Raw genomic sequence first — 17,241 nt, 5'->3', positions numbered from 1 at the left:
GGGAGATGAGCCCGGGCTGCCCTGATACTTTGCCAGCGCGTCAACAGCTGTGTGGCACTTAGGGTTTCTGTTACCAGTGGGGCCTCTGCACTGCAGATTTTGAACTTGGCTGGTATTCAGGACTTCCTTCTTCCCTCTGCCTTTTTTAATGCAAATAAAGCCCCGCTGAGCTTCACTCACTCACTGGCCACACAAAACACAGTGAATGGGGACTTTCAGGGAGGGAACCTTTTCATACATGAAACGAGCCTTTGTGTTAAATATATAAATGCTATAAACATATCGGACAACCTTCCAGATTATTTTGTCTCTGACGTGCTCAGAAAAAGGTGCCTTTAAACCCTGAAACTTTTCTGGCTGCGTAGGCACATCACAGGAACGTGGCCTGAGGAGCATCAGGTCTGATTTGCTGTGGGGTCTCCTGTTGATCCCGTTTGTGTAACGTTAACAGTCGGTCATTCCGTTGGGTAAGTGGCCTGGTAAGCTACGTCCCCGGGCGTGTGGTGTCACAGCTCCCACACCCCCGGATCACTGAGCACTAAGTCCTTCTTGCAGGAACTGCACGGTGTCAGCTAATAAGGAAAATAGACCGTGTCACGGGTTTTCCACGGCCGGGAGCGTCCTGAGGGGTGGTGCGGGGAGGGGAGGAGGCGCGGGTGCTCTCCGGGCGGACGTAGGTCGGCGAGATTTCACTCAGGTTCAACTTGTGCATCTCATTTGTTAAAAGTTCTTAAAAACCGAGCTAAATCGCTAATCTTGATTGCAAATCCTGCCTGGGACTCGGTTTTGTGAACGATATGACGCCTTTGCGTGTTTGCAGTGGTAGCCGTGCTAAAAGGTGCCTTCCTGTGCTCAGGTCACCAGGGCCGGCTTCGACCCACAGAACGGACGCTGTATTAAGGCCCCAGTACGTTTTCTTACTCATCTTTATATTTTATAACTTGTATTGAGCTGACGTAGAGGGAGATGTGAATGAATCAGTAATATTTAAGAGGCACATAGCAGGAAGAGTTAATTTTTAAAACACGACTGACCCTTAAAGAACGTGGGGGTCGGGGCGCCGACCCTCATATGTCAAAAATCCACATATATCCTTCGACTCCAAAAATGTTAACTGCCAGAAGCTTGGCGTTGCCCCGAAGCCCTACCGGGAACGTAAATGGCCGGCTAGCACGCGTTTTGTAGCCGAATCCCGTGCTGTGTTCTTAGCTAAAGACGCGGAACAGGAAGCCTCGGTGAGGAGGTCCCGGGGCCGCGTCTGTGGTACTGCCGTGTGTTTACCAAGGGAACGTGTGTGGAAGCGGGGCCCGCGCAGTTCAAAGCCCTGTCGCTCAGGGGTTGGCCGTGCACGGAAGCAAGGACGTTGGGGCCGCGACTGAGCCCACGAGCTCCCGTCCGTGGCGCAGGGGGGCACGGTTCTCATTGGCGGCGAACAGAAGACGTGTCACTTGGGAGAGCAGCTGGTTTTTCTTCATTTTTCAATTTCAGGGGAAGTCTGTCGTTGTACCTTCAGTTCGAGAGCCTGGAAAATACTTGGAAACGGGGGCGTGGCTGTGTTTTGCCGACTTGCCGTGACCTTTCCGCTCTCGCTGGCAAAGCCCGCCCGTAACCTCGTAACCTCGGGGAGAGCCCTTGTTCAGGGAGCGCGTTTTCTGCATTGAGGTGACGCTTCCTCCGCCTCCCCAGACGCCCGCTGCCCGTCGTGGGGGGAACGCCCGCCCCGGGGTGACTGCGTCATCTTCACGTGCCGTGTGGTACCTTTCAGGGTGGTCTCTGGGGACGGTGCCTCAGTCTGAGGAACCAGGGTGCTGCTAGCTGACGAGCGCGAGGGACCTTACGTGAGGGCAACCACTCATCGTTTCCCTCCCGGCGTCGTGACCGGGCACGCAGCAGGCGCTCAACAAGTATCTGTGGAGCGAGCGGAAAGAAAGATGGAACCGCCGACCACTGTCAGATTTTTAGCTAAACTGTGTCCTTCCACCGACCTGTTTATCGAAGGCCTTTTCTAACCGAGCGCCACGTTCTGGTAACCCCCAGACGGCTGCGGTGTAGACGCCGCCTCCCGAAGCCCTGGGGCTGGGATCTGAGAACACACATGGCACCATATCACACAGTCCTCAGCACAAACAAGGGCAAGACCCTGAGAGATCAAGGGGGATGGTTTTCCCAGGGAAGATGCTTCCTAAGCCAGGTTTCAACGAGGGAGCAGGATTTTAGCAGAGAGCGAGCGAGCAGTCCTCGACCAATTGGTTCATTCATTCGTTCAGCTGGTGTTCGTCCGACATGTCGCCGGGGCACACGGAGGGAGGAGCGCGTGTGCACGGGGAGTGGCGAGTGCTCTTGTGACGAGAACCTTCCCAGCCTGTGGCGGTTGGGAAGCGTGTGTCCCTCCAGGTGCCGGGGACCCACGGCGGTCTGCTCTGGGGTCCAGCTGCGTCCGGAGGAATACGAACGTTCTGCAAGAGGCTTCCAGGTTATGGTGGAGACCTGGTGCTGGTCAGCTGGCCGGACTGCTGCGTCTGAGGGCAGGGCCGTCCCACCGTCACGTGGTGCCAGTGAGAGCCCGGGAGCTGCTCCAGCCTGGGGACCCTTGTTCCACCTGTGTCTGACGGTCCCCGTACCCTCGTGGCTCCAGTCATATGCGTGGTGACACGCAAGGAGAGCAAAGCGTAGCGTCAGGGCAGGGAAGCAAGAGCCGCTACTCAGCTGTTTCTTGGGTAGCAGAGCAGGATGGAGGTGCCTGGTCACGTGTAGGTCATGCTCGCCCCTCCAGGAGAGAGAACCGACGTGCTGTCCATCCAGGGAGGGACCCTCCATCCTCGACAGCTTGTGGCCGAGAAGTGCACCAATTCTCTGTGTGTGTTGGAGACCGAACTCAAGCCAGACCCCAGGGGCATGTCAGGCTTCGGGTCGGGGAGTCGGGGGCTGCCTGGCGTCCCCCGGGGTGCTGCCAGGGAACAACGCATTCGCCACCCAGGCCAGACGCCTCAGGAGCGAGGGTCCCGCTGCTGTCGGGGCCGGACAACGAGCTGCTCTCTGCGTCAAATCCACGCTGTGCATCCTCCCAGCAGCCAGCGGCCATTGTCGCCGTCACTGCCACCTGTGTCTCAGAGCTTTTAGGGAAGCGCTTCTCATTCACCCACAGCGGTTTTGTTCCTTCCAATTCTCCTGCACTTGTCATCCCTCAATTGTTTTGAGAAGCCGCGTAGAGACTCCTGTGCTCCACCCGCCGTGGCCTGTGACTTTCCTGCCGTTGGAACGACTGAGCTCTGGAATCCAGCACTGGAGCCTCGGTCTGTTGTTCAGCCTGAGGACAGCGTGGGCGGTGGCGGCACTGCCTGGCAACCGAGGCCTGCGGAGCTGCCTGTGCAGGGAGGAGGGGAAGGAGGAGGCGGCTGTGCAGGGGAGGGGGCTGCCCACTGAGGGAGTGCAGGGGGAGGGGCTGCGCCCGAGGCCAGGAAGGACCCTGGACGCACCCCCCAGCAGGGCCCCTGAGGAGGGCACCGCTCCCAGCGCCTCCTTGAGCTGTGACATTTCTCTGGCATTAAAGCTCGCTCTCCGGGGCCTGCAGGCTGGCGTCTGTGGGTTTGCTCAGGGGTCCCGGGTCCCGCAGGCTGGTGTCCGCTCCCAGATCTTCTAAAGTTACTTTGCCAAATTCTCTGCCTTTTTTGGGGGGTGACGGAAGGTTTTCACCAATTTTGCACGCTGGGGACAAGGAATCCCCAGAGCCCCGGGGCCGTCGCTGCCCTGCCCCTGCCGTGGCTGCACCCCATGCACCCCCAGGGCCGTCGCTGCCCCCACCTTCACTGTGCCTCCCCCTCTGTGGGGAGTGGGTTTACTGGAAACTAAACTCGCCTGTGGCCAGAGATGAGCGGACTCGAGCGGGTCTGCACAGCCTCAACTCCGTCCCGCAGTGGACTCGAGCACCCCCTGCGCTCAGGGAACTGTGCTGCACCGAGCTGGGGAGGGGACGGGGGTCTCAGTGGGCAGGAGCCTTCCCTGGGAGAGGCCCGTCCCCGCCCCTCTTCACCACGTCCCGAGGAGGTCGTCTTTGGGCGTCTGGAGGACGGGGTGTGCGGGCCAGTGTGTCCGAGGGGGGCGCACGGTGTGCACGCAGGTGCCGATACCTGAGGTCACCTAGGGTTTTCGTTCCGGGGTCCTTGCGGATGACAGCGGGGCCAGCCTGGCCGTACTTCTCTGTGGTGGGTGCGCCGCGAGTTAGGAGTGCAGGGCAGGCCTCGGCCTGTGGGACCAGCGTCTGTGTGGGAGCTTCCCGCCGGGCACCAGCAGGCCCTGCACCCGGAAACCTCGCTGCTGCCCCGGGGAGCAAAGCCGGCGCCCCTGCTTGCCGCCAGCAGCCTGAACAGAGGCGGAGGGCCAGCGTCCCCCGCATCCCCAGAGCGTCCGCAGAGCGCGCAGAGTGCCCAGACCAGTGCTCTGCAGCGAGGTGCCCAGCGCGGCTCGAGGAGCAGCGCCCGAGGCTCTGATGTTGGAGCCGCACATTTGCTGGCAGCACCGACGTGCGCGGTCGTGGGTGGGGTGCAGAGCCGTCCCGTAATGGGCCGCGCCCCATGCCCGCCGGGAACGCAGGGCGCCTTGGTCCTGCTTGTGACGCCGGCAGCACAGCCTGAGACCCGCCGGGGGACGTGCTTCCTTCTGGCGGCCCTGCGGAGCCGAGCGGTCCCAGCCGCCACGCTTGCCAGCTGCACTTTTTATTTTTCCCTTAACCATACGTTTGTCCTTTAAGAGTCGTAGCCAGTGACACACACGTGTGCCCCTGCTCTGCACGCTGTTGGTAAGGCGCCCGGCGGGGCCTTGGCTGCGTCCTGCGGGCAGCGTCGGCCTTACCCCCAGCTGGATGATGCCCGTGGGGCCGACCCCAGGACACTCGCCGCACACAACCCAGGTTTGCTGGCCGCTGGCCGGGGGACCTGGGGCAGCCCGTGTGCACAGACGCGGGAGAGGAGTCGGCTGTCACCGCGTGTCCCTAACGCCGGGCTCCGGCGGGATCGTGCGTCGGGATCCGGCCTGTGCGTCAGCGGCGTCCTTGCCGGGAGGTGGGGGATGGGGCACCTCGTGTGGCAGGCGGGCGGCCCTGAGTGGGGGCTCCTCCCTGCCCGTGACCGTCCTCCTCTGTCCCCGTCCTTCGGCATTGGAGGAAAGGTGCTGTGGGTGACCCCGGTTGTCGGGTACTTGCTTTACGTTAGTGGCGTTTCCAGCTACCTTTTAGCAACCGCAGTTACGTCGTTGAGGCTTAGAGATCGCCCCAGCAGTGGAAAGCGCGGGAGGCTCTAGGGGAGGACTCGCGGGCCGTGGTCCACGCGCTCAGCTCACAGGCGACAGGCCCTCCGGGAGGGGACGGCAGCCAAGGGCGTGCGGGGCGGCGGGGCCCAGGGCAGCGACGAGCTCGGTGGGCGAGCTGGCGACACCTGTAGGGCGTGCGCGTGAGCCGGCAGCATCGTGTCCACGAGACTCCGCGGCTCTGACGAGGGGGCCACGGGGCCGTGAGACGTCAACGTCCCGGGCGCTGCGCGAGGGCCCCACGCCGGGGGCTCTTGGTCTTTTCTCTAAGTCTGACATCATCCTGGATTTAAAGGTCAGAAGAGGAAAGAGACCCCTAAATGCTTCAAAGGATCCACTTCCTAAGTCAGCCGGGATTTTAACGCTGGTGTTTTCGGCCTCTGGCACCAGCACACGCGTGGCTTCAGGTTTCCGCTCTCGCTTCTTCCGCAGACCAGGTGTACGTGGGGCCGGGGCAGCTGTACCAGGACCTGCAGAACCTGCTGCATGACTTGAACGTCGTCGGTCAGATCTCGCAGCTGATCGGGAACCTCCGAGGAAACTACCAGGTAACCTCGGAGCCTCGGCTCCCAACTCTGTTTCTGGTCCCATGTCGCCGCCGGCATGTCCTACGGGGCGTGACCACGAGGCCGGTCCTGGTGTGTTTCCTCCCGTTTCCTGTGGGGTGAGACTGTGCGGGGGTCACTTCGTTTGGGGCGGACTCGAGGAGCCGTCTGGTCCTAGGCTGTCCCGCCCCGTGCAACCCGGGCCGCGGGGGCCTCTCGTCTGCAGCCCGCTCCCCGAGGGCCCGGGGGCAGGGCCCAGGCTGCAGCACCGCCTGCTTGGGCCCCCCCAACGCCGACACGGGCGTGCGTTCCCCCCAGAACCTGAACCAGGCGGTGGCCCACGATTGGACAGCAGGCCTGCAGAGGCTCATCCTGAAGAAGGAGGAGGAAATCCGGGCGGCCGACTGCTGCCGCATCCAGCTGCAGCTCCCGGGGAAGCAGGACAAGTGAGTGGTGACCCGACAGGGCCGCCGGGCCGGGCCCGAGGGGGCGGTGTGGTTCGGTGACCTGTGGGACCCGGCGGAGCGGTGGAGTCCCGGGGTGCAGCTGTCCCCGTGCCCCCGGCAGGTCCGGGCGGCCCACGTTCTTCACGGCTGTGTTCAACACCTTCACCCCAGCCATCAAGGAGTCGTGGATCAGCAACCTGCAGATGGCCAAGCTCGCCCTGGGTAAGAGCGGGTGCTGTGGGCCGCGCGGGGCTCAGCTGCCGGGCCCTGGTCCCCGGCTTCCCTGCCTGGCGGCGGGGCCCGTGCCTGAGCCGAGAGCGCCCTTGACCGTAGACTCGTCCTTTAATGCAAAAGAACGTGTTCATTTTATTTATTTGAGAATGAGCAAGCGAGAGAGAGACTCGCTGTTGAGTGGGGAGCCCGACGTGGAGCTCAGGCCCACGGCCCTGAGACTGTGACCCGAGCCCAAATCGTGTGGGACGCTTCCCCCACCGAGCCACCCACCTGCCGCCCCCGCTCCCGCACGAGTGATTTTTAAGACGTCACTGTGATGATTTAGGGTCACACATGAGAACAGGCCCTTGCTCTTACTGTGAGAACACGTTGACGCCGGCTGAGCCCGCGAACAGCAACGGAGAAGCCCCGTGAGCTGCGGCCTGGGGGCCGGGGGCCCGTGACCCGGGGCGGGTCTGTGTCCGGCTGCGGCTCCGGCGCCACAGGCGGGAGGAAGTCCTGCTTCCCCTCTGTCACCCGCGGGAGGTCCAGGGCGGCTCCGAGTTGTCAGCGGAGGCCCTGCCAGCGTGGAAGGAGGTCCTGTGGTTCGGCCAGGGACCGGGGGACCGGGCGAGGTCTCCTCGCTCCTGTGTCGGCCCCTGAATCAAGCCCCTCTGCAGTGTAGACGTGTGCCCGTAGCTCATTCCCAGGCGGATCTGCTACTCAGAAGGTGCAGGGTGTCGTGCGTGCGGGTGCTCTGGTCCCCGAGCTGCACGGGGTCCGAGGCCTGCGATGCTCCCAGCCCGCAGGACGCCGTGGCCCCCTGCTTGCCGAGCGCAGCGCCCTCCTGCCTCTGCCCCTGCCCCTTTCTCTGTCCTGAGGGGCTCCTTGGGTTGTGATGAGCACGACAGGAAAGGCCCAGCCCGTCTCCGACCACAGCGGACTAACCTGGAAGGCAGCACCTTCGCTGTCACAGGCCGGACACCTGCGGAGCCGGGGCGCACAGCTCGCTCGGTGCACGTTTTTCTCCTGTAGTGACGACACCTGTCACTGAACGGCCCTAGGTGTCTACGTGCGACTCTCGGTGGTTACGCAGGGGCCCCGGGGGGGGGGGGGCACGCGGGCAATCAGGTGCTCTTCCAGAACACAGCGCTCAGCGGGCGGCCTTTCCATGAGGGACAGACGGTCGCGTTTTCCAGAAACGGTATTTGGCCCTGAGCCTCGTGCAGGAGGTCCTGTCTGAGGCTGCGGCCCGCACGGTCCCGTCCAAGCAGGAGGCGGCTCAGGTGCCCTTCCCCTTTCTCTTTGACGTGACCGCAGAGGAGGAGAACCACATGGGCTGGTTCTGCGTGGAGGATGACGGGAACCAGATTAAGAAGGAAAGACACCCTCTCCTCGTGGGACACATGCCGGTGACGGTGGCCAAGCAGCAGGAGTTCAAGGTGGGCCTGGGGGTGGGGGCACCGTTCACGGGCACGGTGCTGCCTGAGGGGGAGCAGAGTCCCACATCGCCCCAAGGCACCCGCTGTGACACTTCTCTGGGAAAAACGTTAAGGACTTAGATTGTTAGAACGTGAAACAGAAAGCCTGATGTTCTGCCCAGTGGTCGCCCCACTGATAGGGGTCCTCACCGCCCCTGGTGCATTGTGCCCAGGGGTCATCCGGGTGCTGGGGGGTCCTCACTGCCCCTGCTGCATTCTGCCCTGTGGTCATTAAGGCCTGGGGGTCCTCGCTGTACCCGGTGCACTCCAGGAATTGTTAGTTCAGAGGACACAGGTCTCCTGTCTGTCCGCCGGGCTGCCCTGCGCTGGGCATATTCCGTCTCCTTTGTGGGTCCCAGTTAGAGGCCCGTGTTTACCTGGAATGCCTCGCCCTCTTTTGCTAACGCTTGTGCCGATGTGGCCATTTATTCATGCCCGTGCTCTCTGTTTGGGGACCACAGCAGGTGCCTTCAGGTGCGGATGTGTCTTGTGTAAGAAGCAAGTAAAGACTTTTGTAGCTCTGCTTTCTGGCCTCTGGTGACACTCAGACCTGGAGCCAGGCTCCCTGGAGCTTCCGGGAGAGGAGGGCGGGCGGGCGGGAGGGACAGAAGGGCGTCCATCCCCCTCCCGCCGCTCCCGGGGCCTGCGTGCTGCGCTCCGTGACGCAGGTTTGCAGCAGGAGCTGGGATCTGGATACGGGAGTAAAGACCGATGTCGCTCATTAGCATTCGCCTCTCAGGAGCAGATTTCTGAGGCTCGTACCTCCTGTCCTGCTTTAATCTGCAGCAAGTAACAACCTGCGGCTTCTGTGATCCGCTCAAGGGACTGTGTCATTCAGACGCCTCCGGGTCCTGTTCTAAACGAGGGCGTCCGATTTTCTTCCCCGATAGATCGAATGTGCCGCCTACAACCCTGAACCTTGCGTGACCAGTGAGGCCCAGCCAGACTCGCTGTCCACGGTGCACGGCTTCCTGTGGGTAAGACAGGGCGGCGCCTGCGGGTCCGTGTCCACGGCCAGCGTGGGTTTGACAGGTTCCAACGTGCAGTCCGCTATCGGTGTCCTGGGCGTCCTGGGCTGTTTATAAGCATGCGAGTCACGAGCCGTGACGGGACTGAGCACTTTTGGGAAAGTTGTGCAATTCTCAGGAATTGAAAGGTTTATGTCTTGTGTTTTGCTTTTTTTTTTTTTTTTTTCTTTTAAAGCTTTACCGGATTAGATTCAGCACAGGGACAACCCAGTTAAGTAATAGAATAATTTAAATATTTCTGCAGTTTGGGTGGTTAAGTTGCATAAGATTTTTTTTTTTTTCCCCCTCCAAGACATTGCTGGCTTTTTACCCTGGAAACTTGGCAATCCAAATTAATTTGCTCCAAATCAAGTATTGCATTTCGCATGCTGCAGTTGCAATGGGCACTTCCGGTCCTTGCAGACGGGGAGAGGGTCCCACGCACCGTGAGGGCTCCTGTGTGCCTCCTGGGCCCGCAGCCCTGCTCCGCGGGGGCACCCTGCTGTCTGTCCTCCAGCGCCGTGCCCCGACCACCCGACCACCTCTCCAGGCTCCCTGCTCTCGGGTGACCCCTCCACGTCCCACAGCGGAGCCTCTCCCTGGCCGGCGCTCCTCCCCACGTGCACCCGGCAGGAAGGACGGGATGGGCTCACTTCCCTGAGCAGAGAATTGGGGCAGAGAAGGTTTTCTGTCATGCGCACCATGTCGGTGCCTCCTCACTCCCCTGGTCGCCGGCGGCTGGCGTGGGCCTGGCGATCCCGCAGCCTTTACCGCACGGCCGTCCGAGCAGGACGCTTCTCTGTAGCGCGAGCGGCCGGGGCCTGATGACGCTCCCGAAGCTGGCGCGGCGGCGATGGCACCTGGGGCCCCACACCTGGGGCTCCACGACAGCGCCGACGCCCCGGCTGGCTTTGCAGACCTCGCAGGCTCTGCCCCGGGCATTCTTCCCGTTGGCGGCATCTGACCCTTTCCCGCGTGAGACGGCTGCACTGCGCATTGGGACGGAGCTTGCGGGGTGTCCATGGGTGTCCCAGTGGCTCGCCGGCGGCCCAGGGCGACCCCAGCACCTCGTGCTTATGCGCTGCCAGCCGTGCTGGGGGGCGAGGCGCCCGGTGCTCAGGTTCCTTGGGCCTTGCTTTCCTAGCTGAGCCCGTCGCACGTCAGCGTTTACTTGTTGGGAACCGATGCTCACCCGGTTGTTAGCCTCTCAGTCATGCCCGAGTGGGCCACCACCGCGGCGGAGTGCCGGGCAGCTGGTTCCTCAGGGATAGCAACGGGAGCTAGGAAGAAAACCTCGAAACTGTACTCTCGTTATGAAAATTAAAAGGGGGGATCCCTGGGTGGCGCAGCGGTTTGGCGCCTGCCTTTGGCCCAGGGCGCGATCCTGGAGACCCGGGATCGAATCCCACATCAGGCTCCCGGTGCATGGAGCCTGCTTCTCCCTCTGCCTATGTCTCTGCCTCTGTCTCTTTCTCTCTCTGTGACTATCATAAATAAATAAAAAAAAAATTAAAAAAAAAAAAATTAAAAGGGAAAGTCACCCCGTAAGTTGAAAAGGAAGCGCGGGCTCCGGTAGCAGATGGTTTAAACCCTGTGGATTCTGTGAAGTGTTGGTTTCTGTGGCAACCGTGGTTCCCGTCCCGCCCTCCCGCCCCGTCCTCTCGTCTTGTCCTTCCGTCGTCCTCCCATCTGTGGCCTCGGAGGTCGGGGTCGGTGTGCCATGGAAGCTGCAGGTGCTCCTCTAACCCCCCCACCCCCCATTCAGATCGGCAGCTGCACCAGCCAAATGGGCCAGGTTGCCATCGTCTCGTTTCAAAACTGCAACCCCAAAGTCATCGAGTGCTTCAACGTGGAGTCTCGCATCCTGTGCATGGTGTTCATCCCCGCAGAGGAGCGGCCCGCGGAGCCCGAGGCCACTGCCGGGAGGGCGTCGGACGTGCCCACCGTCTGCCTGGGCACCGAGGAGGGGAGGTGAGCCCACTGCCAGGGGCGGCCACCGCCCCACCTGCTAGGCTGCGCCCCAAGGCTGGGTCACCGCCCTTAGAACCAGTCCCCTTGGGGTAGCTGCAGCCCCCCGCCCCCCGGAGGCACGGCAGCTACGCGACGTGGCTGTTCACTTGTGTCCCTCACCTGCCCCGACTCCACACGTCTCGGAGTATAGCAGGACCGCGTTCTGTGCCCGGCCTCCTGGACACTGCACCTCGTAAAGGAACCACGGTGGTTCTGTGATGTGAAGCTGCTTACGGAGGGAGAAGTCCTGTTTCTCCTTTACCGTGCGAGGAAGAGATGCGGTGGGGGTGGCAGGGAGGGGCGGAGGTGGCCGGGGCAGGTCGGAGCTGGGGTGGGGGGTGTGCTGGCGAGGCCCCGTCACCGAGCAGGGGCGCTCACTGGCCCGCGTCCTTCTCCCGCAGCATTTCCATCTATAAGAGCAGTCAGGGCTGCAAGAAGGTGCGCCTGCAGCAGTTCTTCGCCCCCGACAAGTCCACGGTCCTGAGCCTGGCCTGCACGCCCCAGAGCCTGTACGCCGGCCTGGTCAATGGGGCCGTGGCCGTCTACAGGAAGGCAGAAGGTAGTGGTGTCTGCACGTCCCCTCTCCCGGGGGCTTCCGGGGACTCTCTCAGCCTCGGGAGGAGGAGGGCGGTGAGGGAGGGCGGGAGGATGGGGCAGGAGGATGGTGGGAGGATGGTGGGAGGACAGGAGGACAGGACAGGAGGATGGGGCAGGACAAGGTGGGGGGATGGGGCGGGAGGACGGTGCCCAGCGTGAACATGCAGCCGCACAGGCAGGAAGTGGTTTCAGGCCGTCGCTGTCCCACTGACGCCTCCCTGTCCACGAGGTGGGAAGTCCATGCACATCCGTCCCCCACAGCACGGTCCCGTCCCCCGCGGCCCCTGCGCTCCCTCAGGGCTGGAGGCTCCCTCAGGGCTGGCGGCTCCCTTGGGTGGTGGGGATGCAGGCCGCCCGTGGGAGTGGCTGGACTCCGTCTGCCCGGACGCTCCACGGGCTCCACCAGGACCTCGGCGGGTTCTGGGGACCCAGAGGGCGCAGCGGGGCTCCGCAGCCTCTTGGGGTCGGGGCGTCCCAGCTCTGTCCACCTGCTCAGCCCCCGTCCCGCCCCTGCGGTGTAGCTCCACTAGGGCGAGCTGTCCCGCCGCTGCCGGGGGTCACCCTCGCTCGCAGGGCCCACTGCCCGCGTTCCGGGGTCGACAGGGTCGGGGGCTTCCTCACCCGCTCCCCGCGGCCAGCCTTCCTTCCTCTGAGCCCCTCTCATGGGGCGGCTTCTGTCTTCAGCTGTAGGACCGAGCGTCTCCTTGGCTCGGGCACCACGGTGGACGCCCCAAACCGGCCCGGCCAGCCGTGTGCACCCTTCCCGGGGCCCGGGGGCCACAGCTGAGGTGGGGTCAGCAGGGCCAGTCCCCGGTGCTCCCCTCCCCTGCCTCCCCGGGGGCACCGCCTCGCATCCCTCACGGTTGTGGGGTTTCGGCGGCCCCACCAAGATGGGGTGCATGGAAGTCAGGGGCCGAATCCCCTTGGGGCAGACGGTCCCCTTGGAGGGGGGGAGCCTGTCCGCCCCTGATGCCTGCCCGCCTGCAGCACCCCCGCCACCTCCCAGGCACTGTGCCGCCGTCACTCACTGTCTTGGGGACAAGCTGAGCGTTGGCTCGGTGCAGGGGACCCGGGGCTAGTGCCAGGGGCAGCCGATGGGGGCAAGTCCTAGCTCTCCCACGGGGCTGGGGGTGGGAAGGGGGGGCGGGGGGACGAACACGTCACGGGGTAAACGTGCTCACGATGCCCAGAGGGCGCTGGGGGTGCCGGGTCAGAGCCCTCTGGGGGGCCATCGTCACTGGGGGGACGTCAGGGCAGCTGCAGGTCCCTGTGGGGGGGCGGCCAGGGCAGGAAGCAGGACCTGTGGGCGGCCCGGACGGTGGGGTAGGGCCGGGGCAGCGGGTGTGCCCCGTGGGGTGAGTCGGGCTCAGAGGCGTGGCTTCCGCGTGAGCTCGCCGTATGTGGAACGAGGTCCGCGTGTACTTAGACCCACGGGGTCGCTCCATTTCCTTCTCCTGCGTCTGCGTGGCCGGGGTCGGCTTGCCTGGGGTCGAGCTGTGCTGCTGCGGCAGGGGCTGAGGTCAGGGGCATCGTGCACAGCGTGCGGGTCTGAAGGTTCCGTGATTCCGTCCCGTCTGCGAGCTTCCCGCACGGAGTCGGGGTGTTGACGTCCGTTTCTCCCAGTGCTGTGGACTTATTCAGGGCTTATTTATATTCGTCTAACTTGGGGCTGGTGACTCCTCCTTTCCCGGCTTTACTGGCACATCACTGACCTGGCCCGAGGGCGGCGGGGTGTCCTTCGCACCCCTGGTGCTTTGCAGAGCCGCCACCTGCGTCCCCGTCACGTACAAACCGTCGCTGTGTTGGTGCTGAGGACGCTCGGGATCTGCTCTTAGAGCTTGGGCGCTCACGTGCGGGACGTGGACTGTCCTCATGGCGGGCGTCAGGCCCCAGGCCTTCCTCTCTCTGGTTGCGAGGCTCCCCCCCTCCCCCCTGGGCCCCCCATCAGTTCTGTTCCCGTGACATAGAGGTCTTAGCCTCCACACGTGCGTGAGGACACATCTCGCTTAGCATGACGCCCTCGAGGTTCACCCCGTCCTGACGGCGGTGGGACGTCCTCATCTCTGTGGCACACGGGGCTCCCTTGTGCGTGCGTGCACACCACATCTCTCCCTCCGGCCGTCGACGGACTGGCGGCTGCGATGCTGCTGCAGGGCTGCATGGAGGTTCTCGAATTGACGTTTCCGTGTCCTTCGGATCAGTATCCAGAAGTGGGCGTCCTGGACGGTACGGTCGCTCTATTTTAATGTCTCGAGGGACCTCCACGCTGTTTCCGGGGCGGCCTTCCCACCGGCAGCACACACGGCCCCCTTTCTCCTGCACCTCACGTGGACCTCGCGTCTTGGCGATGACGGCCATCCTCACGGCTGTGAAGTGATCTCTCGCCGTGGTTTCCGTTTCTCCGACGCCGACGGATGCAGAGCACGTGGTCGCGTACCCGTTGGCGTCTGAATGTCTTCCCCGGAGGGAGGTCCCTTCGCCGCTGTTGTGTTCTCTGAGGTGGGAGGACTGGCCTGGCTGGATGGAGGCCGCTGCCCTTCCGCCACGGCTCAGGACGCATCATCATTGCAAGTCTTTGACCTTTTAGGGAGCTTGAAATCAGGAAGTCTGGGAGAAATTTCCAGATTTCCTGGTGTTGGCTCAGAATGTAGGGAGCATGTGCTGGGGCCCAGCCGCGGGGGGCAGCCTGGGAGGGAACTCAGGCCTGGATGAAGCCTCCAGGGAGAGGCTGTCTGCAGTCAGCTGGAGCTGAGGCCCACATCCTGGTTGGACCCCCGCCCCCACGGAGGACTCGGGGCACTGAGCGCAGACTCTGCAGGAGTAACTAGGTGCTCAGAACAAAGTTCAGTCACTAGAAGTTGATCCTTCCAAACAAAACGTGTGCAGCAGTTTCTTGCTCCAGAGGGACGAGCACTGTCAGGGTGGTGGCTGTGCTGGGGCGCAGACGCCGGGGGCGTAGGTGCTGCGGGCATCCTCAGCCCTGTGCTCTCAGCCCCTGCGCGTGTGGGGAAGAATCGGATCTCCACTCCGAACCCCTGTGATCCCGTCGGATGTGGAGGTGCAGAGCCTCTAGGACTGTGAGTCCCTGATGCAGAGGCCTGTGTGCTTGTGTGTGCACCTGTGACTGCACCTGTGACTGCGTGCATGCATGCACCTGTGACGGCTTGTGCACGTGACTGCTTGTGCATGTGTGCACGTGACTGTGCATGTGTGACTGTGCGTGTGCACATGACTGCTTGTGCACGTGTGACTGCATGCGTGCACCTGTGACTGTGTATGTGACTGTATGTGCACGTGTGACTGCACGCGTGTGCACCTGTGATTGCACGTGTGACTGCATGTGTGTGTGCACGTGACTGCTTATGCACATGTGACTGCGTGCATGCATGCACCTGTGACTGTGCACGTGTGACTGTGCATGTACCTGTGACCACTTGTGCACCTGTTACTGTGTGTGTGTGCACATGTGACCGCTTGTATGTGTTCACGTGACTGCACACATGTGTGGCTGCTTGTCCTTCTACATTGTGCGCATGTGACTACATGTATGTACACATCTGTGTGTACGTGTGCCTGTGCCACCGCATGTGTGCCTGCATATATATGCATGTGTGGCTGTGCATGCGTGCACGTGTGACTGTATGTGGCTGCCTGTGAGCGTGTGCACGTGTGACCACACCTCGATACCAGGTCCAGTGCAGGTCTACAAGTGGATGGCAGGTCGGTGTCCGTGGGAACCGGTGATTGTCCTGCAGCTGCAGCTAGAAACCCTCCACCTGCAGCTGAGCCCTAACTTCAACGCGCCTCGAACCCCAGACCTTACCTGGTTGCCTCTTGGCATCCGCGCGCCTCAGCCTAAGACGGTTCGTCATAAACAGGGTTTGGATGAAAAGGTCCAGATACGGAGCGTGGAAGCGGCACTGGGTTCTCAGCCGAGGCGTTCCCGTCTCCTCGAGCAGAGCGCTTCAGTGGACTCGGTCGGAGGCATCGGCCGACTCCGAGTTCGCTGTTTTTAGGTGTGGTGGCTTAATTAACGGTCACCTTGAAAATCGAAGAATGTGTTTTAGTGTTTCGCAGGGTAATTACACAGTCACCTTGAAAACGTACGTTAAGTCTTCCTGTAAGTATCGTTCATTGCCATCCCGGCACTGGTTGACTCACATGTCCTTTAAAGCGCGACGACCCTCGTCCGTAGGTCTCTGAAGATAGTTTCAACCGAAGTGTTTCCTCACCGCATGAGCTTCAGGAACGGAGCGAGCTCCTGAGATGGGAGGAAAGCCTCCTGCCTCAGTTCTGACTTTAATCCAGGGGTGACGTGGTCGGTCCCGACGGGACAGTAGCTAGAAGGCGTCTCGGAGGTGGACGCAGGCGCAGGGTCGGACGCAGACCCCTGGCTACGGCCGTCATGTCGTGTGGGGTGGCGGTAGATGGTGGGACTTCTGCTGTGCTGAGCGGCCCGACCGCCTCGTCACTCCTCGCGCTCCCACGGCAGCCTCGGGGGCACGGGGCGGCATCACCCCCAGGTCACGGAGGAGAGAGCTGAGGCTTGGGCTGGGCCGCGTGGGCCACCCACGCGCTGGGTGGGACGGGAACGCGGCTCCGTCTCCCTCACTGGGCTAGATCCTTCGTGGAGATGGCGCCCGGGACCAGGCGTGCGCGTCGGACTTGCCGGTGGCAGCGTGCTTGTCAGAATGGTCGTGGGGCGCCTGGTTGGTTTGTGAGTCTTGACCCCGGGCAGGAGTTCCAGCCCACGTTGGGTGTAGACCTACCCCCCCCCCCCAAAGGACCTGGATGAAATGATGTCTGGTCCTTTCCCCCGATCCGTGTGCGTGGATAACTGAAACTAAAATATATATTTTTTTAAGATGGATCCTGGAATTCCGAACCTCAGAAAGTGATAAAATTAGGCGTCTTGCCGGTTCGCAGCCTGGTGATGGCGGAGGACATGTTATGGGCGGCTTCCGGAGGCCAGGTGTTCACCGTCAGCACCGAGACCCACGCGATAGAGGTGAGTCGCCTTAATGAGCGCGGTGCTGCCCCACTTGCCCCCCGAGGCTGGCGGTCGGGAACGCCCGGCCTGTAGGGGATGCCCCCGCCTGCCCCGAGGAGGCTGCCCCGGCTTGTCTGCGGATGACAAGACGCCCTAGATGAGTCCGCTGACTGTGCGGCCACGTCCCTCGGGGAATTGCTGGTGCTTTCCTGCCAGTCCCACAGACGCGCTCCAATGAACACGTGCCCAGTGTGAACGAGGGCGTCTTCGGGGCCCGGGGTCCAGCGGCCCTCGGTCAGTGCAGGAAGGGTCGGGAGACGGCCGGCCGTGGGGGCCGCAGGGCTGCCTCGGGCTCCGCGTCCTCACCCTTCCAGACCTCCCGGGTGGAGGTGATTCTTAAAGCTTACACAGAATCCCAAATTCGAAAGCCGGAGGACGTTCTCTTTACTTTGCGGGGGCGGATCTCCTGTCGGGACACAGGCTTAGAAGTTGCCGTAACAAAGGGAACAATGAATTTCGTAAAGTCTTAGAACTTTCCTGTTCGTGTTCGGTGAGCGTGCGTGTGCTTGTAGAGAAAGGTTTGTAAGTGACAGGTGGAGGCGTTTCGCCCGCCTGCGACCCAGAGTCGTGTCCTCGCGGAGCCCCGCCGCC

At 62.6% G+C, this 17,241-nt stretch overlaps 1 protein-coding gene and 1 long non-coding RNA gene across 5 annotated transcripts in view; both read left to right on the top strand.

Annotated features, from left to right (window-relative positions):
• ARHGEF10 (Rho guanine nucleotide exchange factor 10) overlaps positions 1 to 17,241 on the top strand; it is an 89,360-nt gene that overhangs the window by 59,052 nt on the left and 13,067 nt on the right. For all 4 annotated transcript variants that reach the window (XM_038560553.1, XM_038560552.1, XM_038560549.1 and 1 more), the window contains 8 exons: positions 5,734 to 5,849; positions 6,165 to 6,292; positions 6,414 to 6,514; positions 7,826 to 7,947; positions 8,877 to 8,963; positions 10,759 to 10,964; positions 11,405 to 11,562; positions 16,466 to 16,608. In XM_038560553.1, coding sequence (XP_038416481.1) covers positions 5,734 to 5,849; positions 6,165 to 6,292; positions 6,414 to 6,514; positions 7,826 to 7,947; positions 8,877 to 8,963; positions 10,759 to 10,964; positions 11,405 to 11,562; positions 16,466 to 16,608 — 1,061 coding nt within the window. The remainder of the gene's footprint in view (positions 1 to 5,733; positions 5,850 to 6,164; positions 6,293 to 6,413; positions 6,515 to 7,825; positions 7,948 to 8,876; positions 8,964 to 10,758; positions 10,965 to 11,404; positions 11,563 to 16,465; positions 16,609 to 17,241) is intronic.
• Positions 660 to 3,533, top strand: LOC119869520. The gene is made up of 3 exons (XR_005371731.1): positions 660 to 907; positions 1,489 to 1,662; positions 1,766 to 3,533. It is a non-coding gene; the product is annotated as an uncharacterized LOC119869520 (long non-coding RNA).

This window comes from Canis lupus, chromosome 16, assembly GCF_011100685.1.
Source record: "Canis lupus familiaris isolate Mischka breed German Shepherd chromosome 16, alternate assembly UU_Cfam_GSD_1.0, whole genome shotgun sequence".
NCBI lineage: Eukaryota > Metazoa > Chordata > Mammalia > Carnivora > Canidae > Canis > Canis lupus.
Note: the sequence above shows the minus strand (reverse complement) of the source record. Positions and strands in the feature narration are given on the sequence as shown.